The sequence below is a fragment of the Nomascus leucogenys genome, unplaced genomic scaffold, assembly GCF_006542625.1.
Source record: "Nomascus leucogenys isolate Asia unplaced genomic scaffold, Asia_NLE_v1 000299F_2300414_qpdss1sc, whole genome shotgun sequence".
Lineage (NCBI taxonomy): Eukaryota > Metazoa > Chordata > Mammalia > Primates > Hylobatidae > Nomascus > Nomascus leucogenys.
The window spans coordinates 34,159-60,479 of NW_022097535.1; the positions used below are offsets into that span (position 1 = coordinate 34,159).

At 49.6% G+C, this 26,321-nt stretch overlaps 1 protein-coding gene across 19 annotated transcripts in view; it reads left to right on the forward strand.

The window, feature by feature from the left end:
- The window catches only part of TNK2 (tyrosine kinase non receptor 2), a 60,167-nt gene extending 34,150 nt beyond the window's left edge, over positions 1 to 26,017 (forward strand). For 13 of the 19 annotated variants that reach the window (XM_030809036.1, XM_030809035.1, XM_030809025.1 and 10 more), the window contains 3 exons: positions 8,002 to 8,075; positions 21,488 to 21,539; positions 25,597 to 26,017. In XM_030809036.1, the coding sequence (XP_030664896.1) occupies positions 8,002 to 8,075; positions 21,488 to 21,539; positions 25,597 to 26,002 (532 nt within the window). In that variant the 3' untranslated portion in view covers positions 26,003 to 26,017. Of the gene's footprint in view, positions 1 to 641; positions 1,089 to 8,001; positions 8,076 to 21,487; positions 22,399 to 24,248; positions 24,473 to 25,596 lie in introns of those variants that run through there. The other 6 variants (XM_030809037.1, XM_030809038.1, XM_030809039.1 and 3 more) reach the window with 6 other exon arrangements.
- Positions 26,018 to 26,321: the final 304 nt, after the last annotated feature.

Consider the following 26,321-nt stretch of genomic DNA (forward strand, 5'->3'; position numbering starts at 1 on the left):
ACAAGTTCATATTCAGTGAGCATTGAACACTTAACATATGGGTTGCTGTTAGACCTGGATTTCATTCCTAGCTCTGTTTCATCTTAGAAACGTTATTTAACCTTTCTGAGTCTGTAAACTGATGGAGTAATTCCTGCTTTATAGAAGGGTTGTGAGGACTGACTGAGGTTGTGAGGGTAAAACATTTTGCTTAGTGTATGGGCCGTAGTCAGTACCCACTAAACAGTAGTTACAATTGTTATTTCCCCGTGTTCCTGCCTCTTTCTATTAATCAATAGCTTACATTATACACTGACCACACTCTGCGCATAGAGTTGTGTTTTACTTTTCTCATTTTCCCTCTTTTTATTCTTTTGCTAACAATTATCCTATTTATAGATCATAGGTGTTTTTACTTCATTTTAAAACACATCAATTTTTCATAAGCGATCCAGACGTGTGTATGCTTTACCAGCTTTTAAAAATCTGATGTTTCAGAGCCAACACATTCAGAAAGATTTTTGCAGGGGGCAGAGGATGTCAAAGCAGCTCGAGGATTCTCAGGGGAGCAGGGAACCCAGTGTACTTTTCCTGCCAGACACACAGTTCCCTAAACCCTGGGTTTCCTGCTATGTTTTTCTTGCTTCTAATCGGCCTGCCAGCTTTTCCAGCATCTCCTGGGTTTACCGAAAAGATCTTAAGTTGGGAAGTTGAAACGCTGACCCAGGTGTGTTTGCCAACAGGCAGAATCAACAACAGAGGGAATCAACAACAGGGAGAATCAACAACAGGGAGAATCAACAACAGGGAGAGAACAACAGGCAGAATCAACAACAGGGAGAATCAACAACAGGGAGAATCAACAACGGGAGAATCAACAACAGAGAATCAACAACAGAGAGAATCAACAACAGAGAGAATCAACAACAGGCAGAATCAACAGGCAGAATCAACAACAGGGAGAATCAACAACAGGAGAATCAACAACAGGGAGAATCAACAACAGGGAGAATCAACAACAGGGAGAATCAACAACAGGCAGAATCAACAACAGGCAGAATCAACAACAGGGAGAATCAACAACAGGCAGAATCAACAACAGGCAGAATCAACTCAGTGGGGAGGTGTTGGGTGCTTTTTGTGTGTCGAGCCCCGATGAGGAAACACAAGCCAAGTAGAAACAGTCCATGCCCCAGAGGGGTTCACAGTATTTGGGGGGCTGTGACATCATCACGGCAAGACGAGTGCTCTGTAATCGTTATGCACCAGGTGTCTTGGGAGCAGAAGGGGTGACTCCCCACGAGGTCATGTTGTGCTGATGTGATGGGTGAGAAGGGTGAATGCCAGGTAGGCGAGGGGACGAAAGCAGTGCAGGTGGAGGGCTCTGTGGCCGAGGCGGACACGAGCCGGCTTGTCCCAAGCACTGAAGCTGGCAAGGCCAGGGCGCATCCTTTTGTTGTTTTGGGGGTGGGTTAGAGGCGGCTCTTGTGATCCTGGCGCGTGAGGCAGGCCTGGATCACGAGGCTGCTCGTGTGGAATGCTGAGTTCTTTTGACTTTGTAGACAAAGGAAGACAGCAGGAATAGCCAGAGGCCTAGTGGGGTTGCGTCTGCTGTTTAAGCAGGTGGGTCTGCTCGAAAGTGGCTGGTGGCTCCACTGCAGCCACAAAAGGAGGAAAGACCTAGCGCGTCTCTCGCTGCACACTGCGGACAAAAAGGTGTCCTTAATTTGAAGCAAGTTAATTTGTACAGAAACGAAATTTGGAGATTGCAGGAACCTCCAAATGCTGGAATCTTTGTCGAGAGCAAGGGTTCTTGAAGGCCAGTCCAGGGCCGCGGCCGGTCTACAGTTAAGTTTCCAGCCACCTGAGGTGAAATGGTAAGAGCTACAGGACTGAGTTTTCTTTTTTTCTTTTCTTTTCTTTTTTTTTTTTTGAGCCAGAGTCTCGCTGTCGCCCAGGCTGGAGTGCAGTGGCGCGATCTCGGCTCACTGCAAGCTCAGCCTCCCGGGTTCACGCCATTCTCCTGCCTCAGCCGTAGGCTGGGACTACAGGGGCCCGCCACCACACCCGGCTAATTTTTTGTATTTTTTAGTAGAGACGGGGTTTTACCATGTTAGCCAGGATGGCCTCGATCTCCTGACCTCGTGATCCGCCCGCCTCAGCCTCCCAAAGTGCTGGGATTACAGGCGTGAGCCACCGCGCCCGGCCAGGACTGAGTTTTCTTAAAATGAAACAGACTCCGTTCCAGGACGGTCTTTATTTGGTGTGTTTGTCTTCCTGAGTTCTTGGTATTGCAATGGCGGTTGTTGCGTGGTGGTGGTGGTGGTGGTGTTAGACGGTAACTGTGTCCCCCGTGCCCGTGGGGAGCTGTGCCCTGTCGGGATGCCCCTCAGCAATTACTGCAATTTTAATGATCCCCGAAGTCCATCTTGAGGACCCGGGGCCGGAGTGCTCTCATGTTGGGCAGCACCGCCTGCTGGCAGAATGTGGCGTTGCAGGCACTCTGGCTACATTTCAGGGAGTGGGAGGGATGAGATTGTGTATTCATTGCCCAATAAATCAATTAAGTCCAACTCTGCTGGCTCAAGCCCATGGGTGCTTAAAGGGAGTCAGCCCAGGGAAGCTTGGAGGGGAAGGAACCGGGTCGCCCACCATTTGGAGCCAAATGGGGACCAGCTAGGATCTAAGGTCAGGAAAGGAGACGGGTGGGGGGCTCTGAAAAAGGCCATGCCTGCGGCTCTGGGCTGGCTGGAGGGAAGCTGAAGGCTGGGAGAGCGGGCAGTCACTCTCCAGCAGAAGTCCTGGCATCACGCCACTCCATTTGGGAAGCCTCAGCTCCACTGCGAAAAAATGTTTTTATGATTGTCGTACATGCTCTTTGTTGAACTGGGCCATTCAGAAGAGCGCAGTGAGAAAATTAAACACCCAGAAAGCCGCTTAAAATTTTGATATATTTCTTACACTTTTTTTCTGTGCACATATATGTGTATTACAGTTTTATAAAATAAGGTCATGCAGCATGCAGGGTTTTCTTAAGGTTTATTTTTATCTTTATTTTATCTGGTTTTGTTTTGTTTGAATCAAGGTCTCACTCTGTCACCCAGGATGAGTACCGTGGCATGATCAGGGTTCGGGGTGGCCTGGAATTCCTCGACTCAAGCGATCTTCCCAGTTAAGCCTCCCAAGCAGCTGGGGTGACCGGCGTGCCCCACCACACCTGGCTAATGTTTTTTATTTTTTTATTTTTAGTAGAGACGAAGTCTCACTATGTTGCCCAGGCTGGTCTCGAATTTCTGGACTCACGTGATCCTCCTGCCTCAGTCTCCCAAAGTGCAGGGATTATAGGCGTGAGCCACTGTGCCTGGCCAGTTTTCTGTATCTTTAAATTCATCTTCTCAAAGAATATTTAAACACTGCCTAGTTTTTATTCTGTGGATAAACTCCAGTTAACACATTTTGTTAATTTTTTTATCTTGTAACTGTTCATTTATTTAGAGACATGGTGTCCCTCTGTCTCCCAGGCTGGAGTGCAGTGGCTCCAGCTCGGCTCAGCTCACCATACCTTGACCCTCCAGCCTCAAGGGATCCTCCCGCCTCAGCCTCCCAAGCCGTGAGGACTACAGGCACGTGCCACTCTACCCAGATAATTTTGTTCTTTTTTTTCTTTTTTCTGTAGAGATGAGGTCTATGTTGCCCAGGATGGTCTCGAACTCCTGGGCTCAAGTGATCCACCCACCTTGGCCTCCCCAAAGTGTTGAGATTACAGGTGTGAGCCACCGCACCCAGCTGTAACAAATTGTTTTAATAAATAGTGCTAAAAGGTTTTCCAGAAATATTTGGCTCTCATTAAAATAAAACATATGTTTTGAGTTTTTTTCATGAAAGAAAATGTACTAAATGTGTATATATGTATATACACATATATATACAAATATATATATACATATATATACAAATATATATATACAAATATATATATATACAAATGTATATATATATTTGAGACAGAGTTTCACTCTGTCACCCAGGATGGCATGCAGTGGTCCGATCTCGGCTCACTGCAACCTCCACCTCCCGGGTGCAAGCAATTCTCCTGCCTCCACCTCCCAAGTAGCTGGAATTGCAGGCATACACCACCATGTTCAGCCGACTTTTTTGTATTTTTAGTAGAGATGGGGTTTCACCATGTTGACCAGGCTGGTCCTGAACTCCTGACCTCAGGTGATCCACCTATCTCAGCCTCCCAGAGTGCTGGGATTACAGGCGTGAGCCACTGTGCCTGGCCATATGTTTTTAAAGAAAGGACTTATGTTCTGGACATATATTTTAAAATATTTCTGTAAAATTTTTAAATGTATGTTTAATAAAATATATATATAGAGAGATGGAGTCTCACTCTGTCACTCAGGCTGGAGTGCAGTGGTGCGATCTCGGCCCACCAGAATCTCTGCTTCCCAGGTTCCAGCGATCCTCCTGCCTCAGCCTCCGAGTAGCTGGGATTACAGGCACCTGCTACCACGCCCAGCTGATTTTTGTGTTTTTAGCAGAGACGGTTTCACTCTGTTGGCCAGGCTGGTCTCACAAATTCCGGACCTCAGGTGACCCATCCGCCTCGGCCTCCCAAAGTGCTGGGATTACAGGCGTGAGCCACCACGTCCAGAGGATTTTTATTTTATTATTTTATTTCATTTTTATTTATTTTATTTTTAGAGATGAGGTCTCACTATGTTGCCCAGGTTGGTCTTGAACTCTTGAGCTCAAACAGTCCTCCTGCCGCGGCCTCCCAGAGTGCTGGAATTCCAGGCTTGAGCCACCGCGCCTGGCCAAAATGCAGTAATTGTTTTAATGGAAGACATACTGTCTGTGACGGCAAATCACTGGGTCCCCAGACCCATGTCCTCCCCTGCCAGTATCAGAGAGGGCACTGGAGCGGTGGGCATCCCTGAGCCGGGGTGGGCTCTGGAAGGACTCAGCCTGCAGGGAGCCTCCCTACTCCCTTCCCTTCTTGGCCTGCCAGCCGCCCACCCGGCTCACCTGCTCTCCCTCGGAACCTCAGGGCTCATCATGGCCTTGGGAGTGAGGAGAACTGATCAGAGGAAAAGCCGTGTCAGGCCTAACCTGGGTCGGAGGTGGCGGCGCTGCGGGCTTGAGCTTCTTTCACAGGCCCAGGCAGCACTGTGTCTGGGGGAGTGGTTCGGCTGCCGGAAGTCCTGGGGTTACGAGGACTCTGTCTTGCCTGATAACGATGCTGTTTAACCACAGCCTAGTCCACAGGCAAGAAAGCTAACAGCTTCCTCTGTCTAATGTGCATTTATTTTTCTTTGTCTCAGTTACATAACTTCCCATTTGGAATAATTCTATTTCCTTTCTCTACTAGAAGTTTTGTTGTTGTTTTTGAGACAGGGTCTTGCTCGGTTGCCCAGGCTGGAGTGCAGTGGCACAATCTGGGCTCAGTGCAACCTTTGCCTCCCAGGCTCAGATGATTCTCCCATCTCAGCCTCCCAAGTAGCTGGGACTACAGGCGGCCGCCACCACGCCCGGCTAATTTTTTGTAGAGACAGGGTTTCACCATGTTGCTCAGTCTGGTCTGGAACTCCTGGGTTCAAGCAATCCACCTGCGTCGGCCTCCCAAAGTGCTAGGATAACAGCCGTGAACAACCGCACCCAGGCATTTTTTTTTTTTTAATTAAAATGATTTTTTTTTTTCCTGGAAGCTTCTGAGGTCGAAAAAGGAAAAAAGAAAAATAAAATTCTGCCCCTCATAGAAGTTTTAAAATTTCAAATAATATCGTATGTCTAAGTATGTTATTCATCCATTCATCAACACATGTTTTCTGCTTTCTATTGTGTACCTGGCACTGTACCGGGAGCCAGAGGTGCAGTGATGAGCAAAGCAGGAATAAGTTAGCAGGTATGGAGGGGCCTGACATCACGCAAGCTATCGTTCCAACTATCAGCCCCGTGCCAAAATAAAAGAATGGCTTCTTCCCCCCAGATAAAATGTTTACCTTCTTTGCCAAAAGAACATTCTCATTATAGAGCTTCTGGATAATCTCCCTCTCAGATAACCTCCCTCTCAGAGTGTTTCCCGGGAACTCCACCCAAGACGATGCCCTAAGTGTCACACAAAAGAGAGAACGACAGAACCTTCAGCTCATCCTGGTTCTTGAATCCAATCACTGTTGAACAGTTTGGGGCTTCTCTGCTGTTGTGTGTATGTTTTTTAATATGCTCACTTTATTATAGATTTGTAAATATTGAGTACATGTGCCAAAATACTCTGTCATTCCCGTTTGGTTGGTTATAGAGGTAGTTCCCATTTTTCTTCTATTATTCTTATTGCCCAAAAAACCTAATTGTGCTAAGTCTATTACTATTGAATCATCCCCTCTCAGTGCTTAGCATTTACTCTGGTGCATTCCTTGAAAAAATCACAGTTGGCCATTATGCTATTTTTTTTTTTTTTTTTTGATACAGAATCTCGCTCTCTTGCCCAGGCTGGAGTGCAGTGGTGCAGTCTTGGCTCACTGCAGCCTCTACCTCCCAGGTCCAAGCGATTCTCCTGCCTCAGCCTCCTGAGTAGCTGGGATTACAGGTGCATGCCACCACGCCTGGCTAATTTTTGTATTTTTAGTAGAGACGGGGTTTCACTATGTTGGCCAGGCTGGTCTCAAACTCCTGACCTCAAGTGATCCACCCGTCTCAGCCTCCCAAACTGCTGGGATTTCAGGTGTGAACCACTGTGCCTGGGCCCATTATGCTATTTGAGCAAAAGATTTGTTAAGCACACCTCTACACTCCTCCCTCCGTCCCTCCCTCCCTCCCTTCCTTCCTTCCTTCCTCCCTCCCTTCCTTCCTTCCTCCCTTCCTTCCCTCCCTTCCTTCCTCCCTCCTTCCTCCCTCCCTTCCTCCCTCCTCCCTTCCTCCTCCCTTCCTCCTTCCCTTCCTTCCTCCCTCCCTTCCTTCCTTCCTTCTCCTTCCTTCCTTCCTTCTTTCCTTCCTTCCTTCTCCCTATCTCTCTCCTTCCTTCCTTCCTTCCTTCTCCTTCCTTCCTTCCTTCCTTCCTTCTTTCCTTCCTTCCTTCCTTCTCCCTATCTCTCCTTCCTTCCTTCCTTCCTCCCTTCCTTTTCTTCTTTCTGATAGAGTGTTGCTATTCTTGAGTAACTGGATCTACAGGCATGTACCACTGCACCTGGCTCAAGAACTTTCTTCTTACACTGTACATATTTTGGTAAAAATGAAATCCTAATGAAGCTTCTAAAAGCCTTATTGTACTTAGTTTTACTTAAATATAGAAAGTTCAGGAAAGCAGGTATTTCTGCCACTGGTTGTGTGACCTTCGACAGGCCCCTATTTCCCTGGTCCTGAGTTTCACAGACTGTAAAGGAGGGGATCGGGCCCCTCCCCAGCTCTGGCGTTATGTCCCAGGAAGGAGAAGGCCGATGGCGGAGGCTGATGCTTTGGCCCTTCCCAGAGCTGCCTCTGCTATCTGTGCTTCTTTTCTTTTCTCTCCCATCTTCCCTTGCTAAAGGCCCTGGGTTGGGCCCCAGCTCTGCTACTTATGTGCAACTTCATTCTAGCCTTTTATTTTATTTATTTTTTGAGACGGAGTTTCACTCTTGTTGCCCAGGCTGGAGTGCAGTGGTGAGATCTCAGCTCACAGCAACCTCTGCCTCCCGGGTTCAGGCGATTCTCCTGCCTCAGCCTCCCGAGTAGCTGGGATTACAGGTGTGTGCCACCACACCCGGCTAATTTTGTATTTTTAGTAAAGACGGGATTTCTCCATGTTGGCCAGGCTGGTCTTAAACTCCTGACATCAAGTGACCCACCCGCCTCGGCCTCCCAGAGTGCTGGGATTCCAGGCATGAGCCACCATGCCCGGCCCATTCTAGCCTCTTAATCTCTCAATGGCATCAGTTTCCTCATCTTGAAATGGGGTTGAGAAATTGTGAGGAATTCGATGCATCAGAACTTCCAGCTGCAAGACCTTCTTTCCTGTTCACTTTTGCTTCTTCCCTGCAGACCAAGTCGGAGGTGCATCCTCCGTTTGCCAGACCTCCTGTGCCTCTTGTTGTATGCAGAGCGTCATGATGACAGTAAGAGAGAAACCACCGTCCCTTCCCGGTGGGAGCTTGCATCTGGGTGGGAGGGGCTCATAGGGGAGGCAGTTGAGGAAATGCATAATGGTGGTGGGGCAGGGGTGGGGGTGAGGGGATGCAGGCACAGCCAGACTGTGAGCCAGGCAGGACTGGGCAGATTTGGACATGGGTGGCCTCAGTGGCAGCAGCATCAAGGGTTCTGGGACCGAAGCCACTTGGTTTGGTGCTGGTCTCAGTGCCCTCCACCCACGTCCTCCAAACGTGAGGAGGCCTCCGGGCTGCCTGTGGAGGTCCATGGCCTGTGGCCCATTGTCATCTTGTGCCTCTCAGGCGAATTTTCTATTTGGGTTGTTGTATTTTTCAGTTCTAAAATTTTCATATTTCTTTTTAATATTTCATGTATCTGCCACGATGATGTATCTTTTTGTTCACTTCAGTAGTGTTTGTTCTTACTTCTTGGAGCATGGTTATAACAGCTGCTTAACGTCTGTGATATTCCAACACCTGCCTCATGTTGGGATTGGCCTCGGTTGCTTGTCTTTCTCCTTGTGAGGTGTGAGAGTTCTGTGGTTCTTTGTACGTTGAGTAGTTTTGGATTGTATCTTAGACTTTGTGAAGATGATGTTATGAGATTCTGGGTCTTGTTTGAAAACGCCTGCAGAGAATGTCATTTTTGTTTGTCAATAGTTTGGTTTTAGCAGGTAGTTGACTTAGGCTGAGACCCCAAGTTCCAGTCTGCCTCCTGTGAGGGCAGCTCCAACGTCAGTTCAGTTTTCATCTTTGTATTTTGCGGTTGGGATCCGTCCCACACGTGCACAAACCGGCGGCCAGTCTGGGACCGGGGTGAAAATCTACTCACGGTTCAGTTCTCAGGGCCTTCGGTGTGCAGTTTACGGTGCATGCCTGTGCCGTCGAGGATGGGCCCAGGAGCTCGGATCCAGCTTCATGGGATTCCTGCCCTGAGCCACCTCCTTCTCTTCAATCTCTGTGACAATTTCTGGCTTTGGGGCCGCCCCACCCCATGCTCATTCTCCCGCCCCTTCTGGCTTGAAGGCCTGGGCTTTAGCTTCCCTACTCCACCACACACTTCCTGAGACTGCAGCTGCCTCTGCGGCCAAAGAGAAGACGAAACGAGAAAAAAAAGCCAATGGGAATTTCCTCCATACTTTTGGAAGCACAAATCCTCTGGTCAGAGAGAAGAGTTCTCTGTGCCTGTCCAGCTGTCGTGGTGGGTTTGCTGTAAACTAGGTGCCCATTGACTGATGCCAACTATGGGATACCTTGTGGGTCATCCAGAGGGCAGACGTGGGCCTGAAACTGAAAACTGTGATCACAGCCCGTAACCCCTTGCCACCTGCTGGAATGTAAGCTCCAGAGAGGACAGGCCTTCATTGCTTTGTTCATCGATGTATCTCCAAGTGCCTAAAACAGCGCCTGGCACATGGTAGGCACTGAATAGGTATTTGCTGAGCTTGGTGAACTGTCATTTCTGGTCATAGGAGCCTCTGCCATTTACCCCGTACAGAGGCTCTAAACTCATGAAACTCAGTGTTCCCTTTCTAGGACAAATATTTTGCAACACCTTTACTATACTGAAATGAAATTCCAAAGGTAATATAATCTGTCCACATACCGTGTTTAAACATCAGCGTACTTTCGGTCGCAGATTTGGGGTGTGCCACCCACACCAGTCATCCAGGACCAAGACCCTTCCTCTAGCTACAGGAGTGTGGGCTGCTCACAGCTCACAGCTGAGGCCCAAGAGAGCCACATTTTTGTCCCTAGTGGGAGGGGAAGCACACATCCAGTGACCAGTCGAGTCTCCACTCTGGCATCAATTTGGGACATCTCTGAAGGCCACCCCAGGCCCGAGCCCTGAGGGACCAGCTACATCCTCTGCTATGACTATATCACAGCTCCACTTCTCCCTCTGCCCAATCCCGTATCAGCTGCCCCTCACAGGTGTTTTCGAGAGCACAGCCTAATTCACTGCAGGCACACAAATCTCCCTCTCAGAGTGTTTCCTGGGGAACTCAACCCAAGATGATGCCCTAAGTGTCGTACAAAAGAGAGACAAGAGGCTGGGCATTGTGGTTCATGCCTGTAATACCAGCACTTTGGGAGCCCAAGGCGGGCACGTCACTTGAGATCAGGAGTTTGAGACCAGCCTGGCTGACATGATGAAACCCCGTCTCTACTAAAAATACAAAAATTAGCCCAGTGTGATGGCGGGTGCCTGTAGTCCCAGCTACTTGGGAGGCTGAGGCAGGAGAATCACTTGAACCTGGGAGGCAGAGGTTGCAGTGAACCGAGATCACGCCACTGCACTCCAGCCTGGGTGGCAGAGCAAGACTCAAAAAAAAAAGGAGAGATAAGAGAAGCGTGGTTTATAATAAATGTGTTCTCTGCACACACACTTAGGCGTGACTACACTAGGACCTCAGCATGAGTTTCTCAGGTCCCAGGAGTCTGCACTTTGACAAGTTCCGCAGGCATTTGTGTGCGCTGGTGCGTGAGAAGCATTCCTCTAATGTTACAAGGGTCAGATGCTTGTGCGTAAGTGACTGCTGTGACACACGAGGGCTGACGCACGAGTCACGGCCACTCAGATACCACATGCAGCAGGTGCCGCCAGTGATAAGATTTCCACGTCGGTGAACAGCTGTTGGTAAAAAGTGCCAAACAAAACACGTTATGAAACTTTCTCAACTTACACAGTAGTTGCATTCCTGGAAAATTCAGTTTGTCTTAAAATTGTTCGAAAAACTATTTTGTCACGTAGAATCTGTGACATTTCCTCATGGCGCATCACTGCGCCACACACTGCAGGAGGCCCTGAGGCCCTGCCCTTCACGCCAGTAGCCCTTGGCTCGGTGACAACTGAGAACATCCCCAGAGCTTCCCACACTGTCCACTAGGGGTCATCACTGTCCTCGCTGAGAACGACTGGTCTACCAGAGGGAACCCTGTGCTTAAAACTTGACATGGCATGAATCCTCCTGACAAGCATAAAAGTCTTATATTCTCTCTCTTTAGCTAAGAAAACCAAGTTCAGAGAAGTTCAGCAGTTTGTCCAGGGTCACACAGCTAGTAAGCAGGTAGCAAGCAAGATCTGGACCCAGGTCTTCCTGTCACCAAAACTCATGTTTGCCACATGTGCTTTCCAGGTGTTTGTAGGTGATCAAGAGTTGCATGGTCCCTGGGTCATGGCCAGGTTTGTTTGTTTATTTATTTATTTATAGTTATATTTTTATTTTCGAGATGGAATCTCGCACTGTTGCTCGGGCTGGAGTGCAATGGTGCAATCTCAGCTCACTGCAACCTCTGTCTCCCGCGTTCAAGCGATTCTCCTGCCTCAGCCTCCTGAGTAGCTAGGATTACAGGCGCCTGCCACCACACCTGGCTAATTTTTTGTATTTTTTAATAGAGTAGTTTCACTATGTTGGCCAGGCTGGTCTCGAACTCCTGACCTCGTGATCTGCCCACTTCGGCCTCCCAAAGTGCTGGGATTATAGGTATGAGCCACCGTGGCTGGCCTATTTTTTGAGACGGAGTCTTGCTTTGTTGCCCAGGCTGAGTGAAATGGCACGATCTCAGCTCCACTGCAACCTGCGCCTCCCAAGTTCAAGTGATTCTCCTGCCTCAGCCTCCCCAGTAGCTGGGATTACAGGTGCCTGCCACCACACCTGGCTACTTTTTGTATTTTTAGTAGAGACGGGGGTTTTGCTATGTTGGCCAGGCGGGTCTTGAACTCCTGACCTCAGGTGATCCACCTGCCTCAGCCTCCCAAATTGCTGGGATTACAGGCGTGAGCCACCGAGCCCGGCGGCCCATAGATTTTAAAAAGCTCTCCACGGAGTTGTCATGAGCACCCAGGACTGAGAGCCCCTGAGCTTCACTTGGAATTAACGTGAACTTGAGCGAGGCATTGCAGCGCGCCGGGCTTGGCAGGTGCAGGCGGAGCGGACCGAGGCTCGGAGGCCGGGGCTGCGCTGGGAGGGGAGCGCGTCCTCCGCGGGCCGGGGTGGGGCCTCCCTGTCCGCGCGCGCCCCCTGCCGGCGGCACCCGGCCCCGCGGCTTCAGCGCGTCGGTCCTGGCTGGAGCTGAGCGTGGCTGGAGAACAAATCCACAGCCAAGTGTGCGTCCGGCTCCTCCGCGAAGCAGTCGTCGAGATGGGGATTAAACCCCCCAGGGTTCCATTAGAGGAGGTGACTGTGTGAGAGAAAATAAGGAGGGAGCCAGAGGAGCTGAGAGAGCCTTCAGACGGCCCTGCAAGTGTGAACCTGCGTGAAGGAATGAGGGAGGGAGGGTGGAGGGGAGCGCCCCAGACCCGCCGTGTGCCTTTGCACCCCTGCCTTCCCGCCCCTGCCTTCCCGCCCCTCCCTTCCCGCCCCTGCCTTCCCGCCCCTCCCTTCCCACCCCTGCCTTCCCACCCATCCCTTCCCACCCCTGCCTTCCCACCCCTGCCTTCCCACCCATCCCTTCCCACCCCTGCCTTCCCACCCCTGCCTTCCCACCCTTCCCTTCCCACCCCTCCCTTCCCACCCCTGCCTTCCCACCCCTCCCCACCCCTGCCTTCCCACCCCTCCCTTCCCACCCCTGCCTTCCCACCCCTCCCTTCCCACCCCTGCCTTCCCACCCCTGCCTTCCCACCCATCCCTTCCCACCCCTGCCTTCCCACCCCTGCCTTCCCACCCCTGCCTTCCCACCCATCCCTTCCTACCCCTGCCTTCCCACCCCTGCCTTCCCACCCTTCCCTTCCCACCCCTCCCTTCCCACCCCTGCCTTCCCACCCCTCCCTTCCCACCCCTGCCTTCCCACCCCTGCCTTCCCACCCCTGCCTTCCTACCCCTGCCGCAGCCAGCCGCTGCCTGGGGCTGCCCCGGGAGGCCCAGCCTCAGCGCACACCACGCTCAGGGCTTCCAAGGGCTACAGCTGGGCCTCGGAGTGACGGGAGGTCCCTTCCTCTCCGTGGCCACCTCACCAGCGTCATGGCTAGGAACGCGGGCTTTCGTCAAGACCGCCTGGGCATACCCCACTCCCGCCTGGGTATAGGATCGCGAACAACTTTCTCACCCTTCTCGAGCCTCGGTTTTCTCCTCTGTATCATAGACATCAAAAGCCTTTGCCACAAAGAGCGGTCACAATGCTAAGTGCCTGGCATGCGGTAGAGACTCGATCATCCATAGCTGTTGTTATTCGTGTCAGGGGCGTGTGAACCAGAGCAACTGCATCTCGAATGGGAACTGGGTAACATGAGGCCGAAACCTACTGGGCTGCATTCCCAGATGGTTAAGGCATTCTAAGTCACGGGATGAGATAGGAGGTTGGCACAAGATACAGGTCATAAAGACCTTGCTGAGAAAACAGATTGCAGTAAAGAAACCGGCTCCATCCCACCAAAACCAAGATGGCCGTGAGAGTGACCTCTGGGCGTCCTCACTGCTACATGCCCACCAGCACCATGACAGTTTACAAATGCCATGGCAACATCAGGAAGTTCCCCTATACGGTCTAGCAAGGGGAGGCATGGATAATCCACCGCTTCTTTAGCATATCATCAAGAGAGAGCCTTAAAAATGGGCAAAGCAGCCCTCAGGGCTCCATCTGTGGTGCAGCTATTCTTTTATTCCTCTACTTTCTTAATAAACTTGCTTTCGGGCTGGGCACAGAGGCTCACGCCTGTAATCCCAGCACTTTGAGAGGCCGGGGGCGGGTGCGGATCGTGAGGTCAAGAGTTCGAGACCAGCCTGGCCAACATGGTGAAACCCTGTCTCTACTAAAAATGCAAAAATTAGCCCGGCGTGGTGCGGGCGCCTGTGGTCCCAGCTACTCGGGAGGCTGAGGCAGGTGAATGGCTTGAACCTGGGAGCCGGAGGTTGCAGTGAGCCGAGATCACACCACTGCACTCCAGCCTGGGCGACAGAGCGACTCTGTCTCAAAATAAAAACAAACAAACAAACAAACTATTGGAAATGGAAACTGAGCCCAAAGGGGTGTGGCTGATGACCTGGGCAACCTCTTTTTCTGCCCATAGGTGCCAAGAGAGGAGCGAGGCCCAGGGTGGGGGAGGAAGAGGGCGAGGGAGGAAGACGGCAGGCAGAGGGAGTGGATACCAGACAGATGGGGAAAGATTTCCCACTGGACAGGAAGCTCCGTGAGGCCAGAGACCAGGTTTATCTCCCATAGCCACAGCCTGGCAAGTAACAGGCACACAGTAAGTACTCATGAGCCACCGCACCCGGCCCCTTTGTCTGATCTTGGTGATCTTGGTGGGGAAAATTATACTTGCCCAGTGGGAAGATGTTTTGATCGAAAACTGCGTAATGATTTTTGTGCCACTGTCCATCATTAGATTCTGCAGTTTAGTCGCAGCCTAGCCTGGTAGGTCTCGTCCCACAGCCTCACTGGGGAGGACATCACCCACTGGCTATTTAAAAATCATTCCATGGGGCCGGGCACGGTGGCTCACGCCTGTAATCCCAGCACTTTGGGAGGCTGAGACGGGCCAACTCCCACTGGCTATTCTTCCAGGCTCAGCAGACATCTCTATAACCGCTGTCACACTTTTGCTAATTTCACCGAAAGATGCAACAAAATCCCTGCAAACAAGTTGTGATGTGAGCTGCCTTCAGCTTCTGATACGATTCCTCCTTCAAAAACACGCACCAGCCCCCGGTGTGGGACTTTGCTGGTCACTTCACATTCCACTGGAGGCCACTGCCAAGGTTTGCAGGAAGGCCGTGGGTTTTGAAGAGCTAAACTGAAAGGTTGGCCAACTCCAGAGACTGACCTGCTCGGAGGAGTCTGACCACTTTTCTCGTTTCTTGAGGAGTGGTTAGTAACAGAATTTCCCATAGCTGGCTAGGGAAGGAAAGACAATTTTTGTCTTAGTTACATTTGCCAAAGCAAAACAAAATAACAAAGCAAAACTGTTCTCCACTGTCCACAGCTTCCATAATCGATCTGCATGGCCAGACCTCCCGAGTCCCCTACCCTGGGCCCTGCTCCCTCACAGGCCAGGGTGTCTGCAGGAGGGCCTTCCTTCTAGGCTGAGATCCAGCGCTGTCCTCTGGTCCAGGATTATTGCTATGTCCATTTCTTTCTTTTTTTTTTAGGTAAAAAATTGTTATTCTTATTTAACCATGCTACATATATACATACAATATCAATATATACAACTTGAACAAATACAATTTATACATGAGGTACAATGAAAGCATGGCTTTTGAAATTGATTGCAGTAATACTGCTGAAGTTATTAATTATTTAAATTAGTTAGATTACAGCATAAGTTTAAGGGCACTAGAAAATCTATGTTTTCCCAGCCTGGGCAACATGGTAAAAACCCATCTCTACAAAAAATACAAAAATTGGCCCGATGTGGTGGTGCATGCCTGTAGTCCCAGGTACTTTGGGGTCTGAGGCAGGAGGATCGCTTGAACCTCAGGAGGTTGAAGTTGCAGTGAGCGGGGATCACACCACTGCACTCCAACCTCGGTGACAAAGTGAGAACAAGAAAGAAAGAAAGACAGAAAGAGAGAGACAGAGAGAAATAGGGAGGGAGGGAGGAAGGAAGGAAGGAGAAAGAAAGAAAAGAAAGAGAGAGAAAGAAAGAGAGAGAAAGGGAGGGAGGGAGGAAGGAAGGAGAAAGAAAAAGAAAGAAAGAAAGAAAGAAAGAGAAAGATCTATGTTTTCTTCCATTCTTCTAGGATTTTTGTTTTTGTTTTTGTTGAGACGGAGTTTCGCTCTTGTTGCCCAGGCTGGAGTGTAATGGCACGATCCTGGCTCACCACTACCTCTGCCTCCCGGGTTCAAGCGATTCTCCTGCCTCAGCCTCCCAAGTAGCTGGGATTACAGGCGTGCGCCACCACGCCTGGCTAATTTTGTAATGGTAGTAGACACGTGGTTTTACCATGCTTTTCAGGCTGGTCTTGAACTCCTGACCTCAGGTGATCCACCCACCTCGGCCCCCCAAAGTGCTGGGATTACAGGCATGAGCCACTGTGCCTAGGCCTCTCCTAGTATTTTTAAAAACAAGGAATAATTGAAAAGAAAACAAATGTGTACATTAGGAAATTGAGCAGACACTGGCTTACTTACACGTAAACTCTGTCCATTCTTTAATTCACAGCTCTGTAGGAAAGAGGACTTTCCTTGAGATTAGAGTGAAGGGGAAAGATATTAAAAACAGACTAAAAAGAAACAGAAGCAAAGCAAAAAAAAAAAAAACCCAAACCATAATCATGGTTTTAAAAATACGTTATGGATGAAGTAGCACCACCCCCCTACCACAAAGTCACCTTAAATTTTTGCTGCAAAAAAATTCCTCTTTCTCCAGAAAGTGAATGAAATAGCATATGGAATGGATTCCATTCATGGGGCAAGTGTGTGATGCGACCTCCTCACCTTATTACATTTCCACTTTACAATAACCTAAACACAAATAGAGAATACGATTCTATTTTAACACCCTAACTATTGGTATATGTAACATAAGAATTCTTAAAGAACACACTATAAACCAGTAGCTCTACCAAGCCTTCTTTTTTGGTAGAGACGGGGTTTCACCATGTTGGCCAGGCTGGTCTCGAGCTCTTGACCTCAAGATCCTCCTGCCTCGGCCTCCCACAGTGCTGGGATTACAGGCGTGAGCCACCGCATCCGGCCCAAACTTTCTTTAAGATCTCGGTCTTTCCCTGTGGTTCCTCTTGCAAACTGGTATATTTTCCTTCAGTTTCCAAGCATTCTCACCACTTTCCCTCAAGTTCTCTGCAAAGTTGCTCTGCTGTTTTCCTGCTTTCTTCCAGTTCCATATGAGATTTTTCAAGAAGTTTCTCTTGTTCCTTGGCTTTGGCCAACAAATCAACACCACCACCAATCACCTTCTTCTCCAGGGCAGAGAATTTTTCTGGCAAAGACTGATGCTCTTGTTGGGTTTTAAGATCTTTTTTCCTGTTTCTCGAATTTAGCTGCAGCCTTGTTTCTTCTTACACGTCAAGCTTTGTCTCAAGTGCCTTTCTCTCCGCAACCGCTGTCACCAGCGTTTCAACCATCTTCTCTGGGGAGACTTTATTTTTCCCCCTTTTTCCTTTTCTCTTCATCTTCTCCAATCTTACCCTCTTCATTGTCATCTCCATCTGACCCACTGACGTCACAGCCTGATATTTATTCCCCTTCTGTGAGCTTCTTTTTCAGGTCTTCTATTTCTTTCTGAAATTGATGAAGCAAGGCATCCTTCAGATCTTCATTAATTCTAGCTTTATTTTTAATACTTTTTTTTTTTGAGACAGAGTCTTGCTCGGTTGCCCAGGCTGGAGTGCAGTGGCATGATATCAGCTCGTTCCAACCTCCGCCTCCTGGGTTCTAGGCCATCCTGCTGCCTCAGCCTCCCGAGTAGCTGGGATTACAGGCATGCGCCACCACGCCTGGCTAATTTTCTATTTTTAGTAGAGACAGGGTTTCAGGAGCTGCTCTGCAGCTCCTGACCTTGTGATCCACCCCCCTCGGCCTTCCAGAGTGCTGGGATTACAGGCGTGAGCCACCGTGCCCGGCCCCATGGAATGATTTTTAAACTACTGAACTATAAAATGATTTTTTAATTTATTTATTGATCGGCATTGTGAACCCCTCCCGAGCCAGGCAGACCCCCCTGCTTGGGTGCAGCCCAGTGACGCCGGGTGCGTGGAAAGGCTTGTCAGAGACTCTGTGCGCAGGTGCACCCTTGGTTTTTCTGCCTGTTTCCCACCAGCTGTTTTTTTTGGCTTTTTTTTTTTTTTTTTTTTTTTTTTGAGACAGGATCTGACTCTGTTCCCCAGGCTGGAGTACAGTGCCGCGATCTTGGCTCATTGTAACCTTCAACTCCTGGGCTCAAGCAGTCTTCCCAGGTCAGCCTCCAAACCCACTAGTTTGTTTGTTTGTTTGAGACGGAGTCTTACTCTGTCACCAGGCTGGAGTGCAGTTGCGCGATCTCAGCTCACTGTAACCTCTGCCTCCCTGCCTCAGCCTCCCAAGTAGCTGGGACTACAGGCACCCACCACCACGCCCAGCTAATTTTTTGTATTTTTAGTAGAGACAGGGTTTTGCCATGTTGGCCAGGATGGTCTTGATCTCTTGACCTCGTGATCTGCCCGCCTCGGCCTCCCAAAGTGCTGGGATTACAGGTGTGAGCCACCATGCCCAGTCTGTTTTTTTATCATTTTAAAAGGAGAGGATAAAGAAAAACAACAGGCCGAGTGCAGTGGCTCACACCTGTAATCCCAGCACTTTGAGAGGCCGAGGCAGGCGGATCACCTGAGGTCAGGAGTTCGAGACCAGCCTGCCCAACATGACGAAACCCCGTCTCTACTAAAAATACAACAAATTAGCTGGGCGTGGTGGCGGGCGCCTGTAGTCCCAGCTGCTTGGGAGGCTAAGGCAGGAGAATCGCTTGAACCCGGGAGGCGAAGTTGCAGCGAGCAGCGATCATCACTGCACTCCAGCCTGGGCGACAAGAGTGAAACTCCATCAAAAAAAAAAAAAAAAAAAAGAAAGAAAAAGAAAAGGAACAAATTATAGGGAAAGGAAAATATTTGCAACAAATCTGACAAAATTGTCCCTATCAGTATCAGTATTTAATGAAAACACTCACCTAGATTGATAAGAAAAATACTAAGATCCTAACTGGATGGACTTGTTTAGACAATTCACTATGAGAACACACACACACACACACACACACACACACACACACAGGAAAAATAGCTATTTAACTCTCAAAAGTGGTAAAAAAAAATACATTAAAATACATGGAATGATTTTTTTTTTAGACAGTCTTGCTCTTGCCACCCAGGCTGGAGTGTGATGGCTTGATCTCGGCTCCCTGCAACCTCTGCCTCCTGGGTTCAAGCAATTCTCTTGCCTCAGCCTCCTGAGTAGCTGGGATTACAGGCGCTCGCCACACGCCTGGCTAATTTTTGTATTTTTAGTAGATATGGGGTTTCACCATGTTGGCCAAGTTGGTCTTGAACTCCTGACCTTAAGTGATCCGCCCGCCTTGTCTTCCTGAAGTGCTGAGATTATAGGCATGAGCCACCGTGCCTGGCCCCACGGAATGGTTTTTAAACTACTGAACTATAAAATGATTTTTAAAAATACTTCCCACTGCTTGCAAAGATTTGGTGAAAGTGGCACTTTCAAACATTTCTAGGTGCCTTTTTTTTTTTTTTTTTTTTCGAGACAGGGTCTCACTCTGTCACCCAGGCTGGAGTGCAGTGGTGCCATCATGGCTCACTACAACCTCCACCTCCTGGGCTCAAGCCATCCTCCCGCCTCAGCCTCTTGAGTAGCTGGGACTACAGGCACTTGCCATGATGTCTGGCTAATGTTTTTGTAGAGACGGGGTTTCACCATGTTGCCCCAGGCTGGTCTCGAACACCTGGGCTCAAGCAATCTGCCCACCTCTGCCTCCCAAAGGGCTAGGATTACAGGTGTGAGTCACTGTGCCCAATTGAGGTGCAAAATTTTTGAAAAGTAATTTGGTAATGTGTGTTAAGAGCCACCAAGGATTTCTACACATTGATGCAGTAATACTACTTCTGGGAATCTATCCTAAGGAAATACTAAAAGAGAGGGAAAAGTTGTATGCATAGTTTCCATGGCAACTATTTATAGTAGTGAAACAAGCAAACCAAGCAAAAACAACGTATCTAAATATTCAACAACATGGGAAAAGTTGGCTGGGTGCGGTGGCTCATGCCTGTAATCCCAGCACTTTGAGAGGCTGAGGCGGGCGGATCACCTGAGGTTGGGAGTTCGAGACCAGCCTGACCAACATGAAGAAACCCCATCTCTACCAAAAAAGTACAAAATTAGCTGGGCGTGGTGGTGGGCGCCTGTAATCGCAGCTACTCTGGAGGCTGAGGCAGGAGAATTGCTTGAACCCAGGAGCCGGAGGTTGCAGTGAGCCGAGATTGCACCATTGCACTCCAGCCTGGGCAACAAGAGTGAAACTGTGTCTAAAAAACAATAATAATAAGGGAAAAGTTTGTTAAATTCTGGTATAACTACTTGATGAAGCTCTTCCCTTAAAATTATAGACACGTAGTAATAGTAAACATGCTTAATATAGTAAATAAAACAGACTACAAAATTGTATCTACAGTGTGGTTTCAGCTATGTTAAAATATATATGTAGATGAGAAAATTAGGAGTAAAAAATTATTAAGTTTACCTATGGAGAAGGAGGGTTATATGTGATTTTCTAATATATGTGATTTTATTTTATTATTTATTTATTTTTCTTTTTCTTTTCTTTTTTTTTTTTTTTTTTTTTTGAGATGAAGTCTCACTCTTGTCCCCCAGGCTGGAGTGCAATGGCTCAATCTCGGCTCACTGCAACCGCTGCCTCCCAGGTTCAAGCGATTCTCCTGCCTCGGCCTCCTGAGTAACTGGGATTACAGGCGCCTGACACCACGCCCAGCTAATTTTTGTATTTTTAGTAGAGATGGGGTTTCACCATGTTGGCCAGGCTGGTCTCGAACTCCTGACCTCATGATCCGCCTGCCTTTGCCTCCCAAAGTGCTGGGATTACAGGCGTGAGCCACCGTGCCCGGCCTATTTATTTATTTTTTGAGATGGAGTCTTGCTCTGTCACCCAGGCTGAAGTGCAGTGGTGTGATCTTGGTTCACTGCAACCTCTGTCTCCCAGGTTCAAGCCATTCTTCTGCCTCACCCTCTGGAGTAGCTGGGATTACAGGCACGTGCCACCACGGCCAGCTAATTTTTGTATTGTTTGGTAGAGACGGGGTTTCGCCATGTTGGCCAGGCTGGTCTTGAACTCCTGACCTCAAGTGATCCACCCGCCTCAGCCTCCCAAAGTGCTGGGATTATGGGCGTGAGCCACTGCACCTAGCCCTAATATACGTAATTTAGTTATAAATTAAATATAAATTTAATTATAAATTAAATGTATATATAAATATATACATTTATTTATGATTAATGTATATATTTGTATATACATTTATTTATAAATTAATGTATATAAAAATATATACATTAATCATAAATAAATGTATATATAAATATATACATTTAATCATAAATAAATGTATATAAAAATATATACATTTAATCATAAATGTATATAAATATATACATTTAATCATAAAGTAAATGTATATATACATTTAATCATAAAGTAAATGTATATATACATTTAATCATAAAGTAAATGTGTATATATACATTTAATCATAAAGTAAGTATATATATATATACATTTAATCATAAATTAAATATATAAATATATACATTTAATCATAAATTAAATATATATACATTTAATTATAAATTAAATATAATTAATATATGTGATTTTCTAATGTCAGATTTTAAAAAACATTTGTATATTGCTTTCTTTTTTAAAGTAAGAACAGGAAGAATGGAGAAAGAGCGCGTGCAGGTGTTTCCCGGCTGCAGGTATTTTGGACACTCCCACCCCTGCCTCACGCCGGCACTCAGCCTCAGTCCTGCAATCCTGCACACAGTGTGTGGGCTCTGGGCCCCAGCTCCTCCCCAGGAGGAGGGGAGCAGACAGAGGAAGCAGCTCCTGACAGGGAGGGCAGATGAGGGCAGAGGAGGGGACAGTGTGTCCTGGCCCTTTAGTCCACCACTGGGTCCCTCCTCCACCTATTCCGGTCCTACCACCCTTCAGTATCCACTCACATCTGAGGATCTGATTGGCCAGCGTCGCTGCTGCTCGTGCCCTCCAGATGGGAACCCGACAAGGCAGGGAGCCAGGGTCAGGCCCAGAAACCTGCCTAGAACTTCAGCACCAGCCCACCAGCTGCACTGATGAGCTAACAATCCACCCAGGGCTGGCCGGGGCCACCTGGAGGCCCAGATCTCTCCCGCTGAAGGGCGAGGGGGAGGAGGGAGACAACTGGATGTTTGCTTCATCTCCGTCTACCAGAGACCCCTTTCCTTTCTTGGCCTGGCTAATTTCTGCCGTCTTGAAACACTCCGTGGAGGGGCCACCTGCTGCGTGGCGCCTTCCTCAATACCTGCCTCCCTCCCAGGCTGGCTCCCGCTGGGGACACCGGGAGGATGAGACAGGCTGCAGCTTAGCAAACATGAGCTGATGGAAAAGAAAATTACTTGTTTGTGACTTCCTTGGTCTCACTTCTCCCTGGGCCCCAAATCCTCTGCACTGCCCATGCTGTCTTTCAAAGAACAGCTCTTCCTTTTCTGCATCTGTTGAAATCAAGAAACAGAAATAAAGAACAGCTTCCTTGGCCCGCTTGGGGAGCGTAGGGGCGGAGCGTGTGCTGCTGCGTGAGATGGGAGCGTGGGGGGGAGCAGTGCTGCTGCGTGAGATGGGAGCGTGGGGGGGAGCCGTGAGCTGCTGCGTGAGATGGGAGCGTGGGGGGGAGCGTGTGCTGCTGAGTGAGATGGGAGCGTGGGGGGGGAGCGTGTGCTGCTGAGTGAGATGGGAGCGTGGGGGGGAGCGTGAGCTGCTGAGTGAGATGGGAGCGTGGGGGGGAGCCGTGAGCTGCTGAGTGAGATGGGAGCGTGGGGGGAGCTGTGTGCTGCTGAGTGAGATGGGAGCGTGGGGGGGAGCTGTGTGCTGCTGAGTGAGATGGGAGCGTGGGGGGGGAGCCGTGAGCTGCTGAGTGAGATGGGAGCGTGGGGGGGAGCTGTGTGCTGCTGAGTGAGATGGGAGCGTGGGGGGGAGCCGTGAGCTGCTGCGTGAGATGGGAGCGTGGGGGGGGAGCAGTGAGCTGCTGCGTGAGATGGGAGCGTGGGGGGGAGCGTGTGCTGCTGAGTGAGATGGGAGCGTGGTGGGGGGCAGCGTGTGCTGCTGAGTGAGATGGGAGCGTGGTGGGGAGCAGTGAGCTGCTGAGTGAGATGGGAGCGTGGGGGGGAGCTGTGTGCTGCTGAGTGAGATGGGAGCGTGGGGGGGGAGCCGTGAGCTGCTGAGTGAGATGGGAGCGTGGGGGGGAGCTGTGTGCTGCTGAGTGAGATGGGAGCGTGGGGGGGAGCCGTGAGCTGCTGCGTGAGATGGGAGCGTGGTGGGGGGCAGCGTGTGCTGCTGAGTGAGATGGGAGCGTGGGGGGGGGGCAGCGTGTGCTGCTGCGTGAGATGGGAGCGTGGGGGAGAGCGGTGAGCTGCTGTGTGAAACACTCAAGGTCTGTGGCTTGAAGCCACTCGGTTTTGGAATCATTTGTTGGGCAGCAGCAGATGACTGACAGACCTCCTTTCACGGGTGTTCGCTCAATACATCTTTTCATTCACTTCTAATCCTGTCATGCCTTCAGCTTTTCAGACTGAAAAAACACAGGTGTAAACATAATAGTCAAAACGACCAGCCCTTACTGAACACCCCCCTGTGGGACACACTTCTAATCACGTACCGTTGGAGTTAATCCTGCAGCCACCCCGTGAGAGAGTCCTGTGGTTCCCATTTTACACACACAGATGTTAACTCGTTTGAATGTGGAGAGAGAAGTTAGAACGGCAGAAACAGCTGTGGTTACTGCAGAGGTTCTTGTTTCAGCTCTGCCGTGTGGCTGTAGACAAGCCGTTTCACGCCTCCAGACCTCAGTTTATTTTTATTTATTTATTATTTTTATTTTTACTTATTATTATTTTTTGAGACAGTCTTACTCTGTCACCCAGGCTGGAGGGCAATGGTGATCTCAGCTCACTGCAACCTCCGTCTCCTGGATTCAAGTGATTATCTTGCCTCAGCCTCCCGAGTAGCTGGGATTACAGGTGCCTGCCATCACACCCAGCTAATTTTTGTATTTTTAGTAGAGACAGGGTTTCACCATGTTGGCCAGGCTGGTCTCGAACTCCTGACCTCAGGCGATCCACCTGCCTCAGCCTCCCGAAGTGCTGGAATTACAGGCGTGAGCCACTGTGCCTGGCCCAGACCTGAGTTTCTTCCTGTTTCTAAAGCAGCATACATAACTACACACTACATCACTGGACCCTGAGGTCCCTTTTATGATGGTAACAAGGGTAACAATAAGGTATCAACAGGATTCTGAGAGTTAGACTAGTAACACCAACATAGACCAATAGACCAGATCACACACAGATCCATATGTACGTGTGTGTGTGTGTGTGTGTATACAAACATACAACACAAATGCCAACTGGAGTCATTCTTTCCATGGAGCCTAGAAATAAGAATGGATCAAGCCTGTTTTGCCTCCCTCGTCAAGTGCAAAGTTCTCCCGAGACCCCGAGAATCCTTCGGTGGGGGTGACGCTCTCGTGCCGCCTCTGGCTCCCATGTCCTGCCTGTGGCTTCTTGGGCTCCACATCCCACAAGGCATTTCTGCTTCGTCCTCTGTCTCTGCGTCAATCCCGGTGTGAGACGTGGCGTTTCTCTTTGATTTCTGCCTCCATGCCCCATCTCCACGAGGCACCCACCTGCTGGAGAGCTCTGACTGTGATCTCCAGGCCACTGGCCATGCTGCATGGCCAGCTGCTGCCTGTTGCCAAGAGGTGGGCAGTCTGTCCCCCAACCCCCCACACTGCTGCCCCCCACCAGAGCCTCCCCCTCCTGCTGCTGCATGGATTACCGGGTGAAATACAGGACCTTCAGCCACATTGAATTTCACATAAATGACAAATCTTCTTTAGTATAAGGGTTCCCAAATCTTGTATGTGATTATAATACTTAAAAAAAATCATCTACTGTTTATATGAAAGCAACATTTAACTGGATATTCTCTACTTTGCTAGATCTGGCTTCATCTTCCTTCCCAAGGCTCTCCTCACCCCTCCCTCCCAGATCACCCCTGACCCTGCAGATTTTGGCCACTCTATAAACTGGAGCAATTCTGGTCTCCCCAGACCTCACCCCAAAACTCAGCCCAGGTCCACGCCGCTGTATCTAAATCCCTTGGGGACAGCTGCTCCTTTATTAGTTCAGGGCACCCACAGTTTATGTTTTTGTGTTTAATCCCTGTAACCTGTTCCTTTTGTCCCTGCGTTGCTGGTATGGTATTTCCGTTGCACAGAAAGGCCTCCTGGGCTGACCTCAGGGTGGAGCAGGCCCTCAGAGCCTAGGCAGCATTAGTGACGTGGATCGAGAAAGGATGTACCCGAGAAGCCGGTCAAGGAGAACAAGAAGGGGGCATCCCGGGAGGCTGCTCCCAGGAAAAAGCCTGGTGGGAGGGCAGGGGCCTTGGACACGGGGACCCAGCTCCCCACCTCAGAGAGGCCTGGGAAATCATTCCTGGAGTAGCCCGGCCTTGCCCGTTGGGCAGTATTGGGGAGGGTGGGGGAAAACAGCTTCATGGTCAGACGAATTTGGGAAACTTCCTGTAAAGTGGTGTTTGTTTCAGAGCTTTGACTAGGCCAATGCGCAGTGTGAATTTCCAGAAGCAGGTGAGCGCACAGCCTTCTGCAAGCTTGTCATCCACAGTCTTTTTTTTCCTTTTTTGGGAAAGCTGTTCATGCAAGAATGCTCTGTTTGGGGAAACGCAGCCTCACACCCTCCTCTCCCCTAATCCTGTTTCTAGGCTCATCAAGCTTTCCAATTTGGGTCTTCAGATATCCAGAAGCTTGAAGGAGCAGCCCTGTCACCAGACACGATCCTTGCAAAGGGACAGCCTCCACCAGCCTCCATGGAAGACGGACAGGCCCACAAAGGGGACAACAAATCAACTGGCAAATGAAGCGCTCAGCCAGCTTGGGAGTTCTGCTTTCCATTTTAAATTAATACACTGGCCTTCTGGTTTGCACATTGGTTGTCCTCCCGTGGGTCTGGCTGGCAGGCATTGGTTTCTGAGGGGCTGGCTGTGTCTGGGGCAAGGTGGAGACCTCAATCCTGGGCTGCCGGGATGGGCCAAAGTAACCTTCGATGGAGCATCTCCCAACTCTAGAATTACAGGGATTTATGAAATGTGGATCTTTCCTGAATGTTAAATTTGCTGAGGGCCAAAGGGGTCAACCATCTCAGCAATGGGCAGGGGCCAGAGGTGCATGAGGGAGGAGAGAAGTGAGGAGAAGAGAGACGGATCGGGGTACAGGAGATCAGGCACGGGCAGGCAGGACAGGGGCCCAGTGCAGGAGGGCGGTGGTGGCGACGGTGTGGGGAACAGGAGGTGGGAGGAAGCAGGCTGCCGTGCAGGCTGACCCCAGGAGAACCAGCCGGAGGAGAGGGGTTTCCCTGTCCAGGAGGGCTGAGAGATGGCCGAGGCTCTGCTGCAGCCCTGGTGGAGGCCAACCCTGGGAGAGCCTCTGT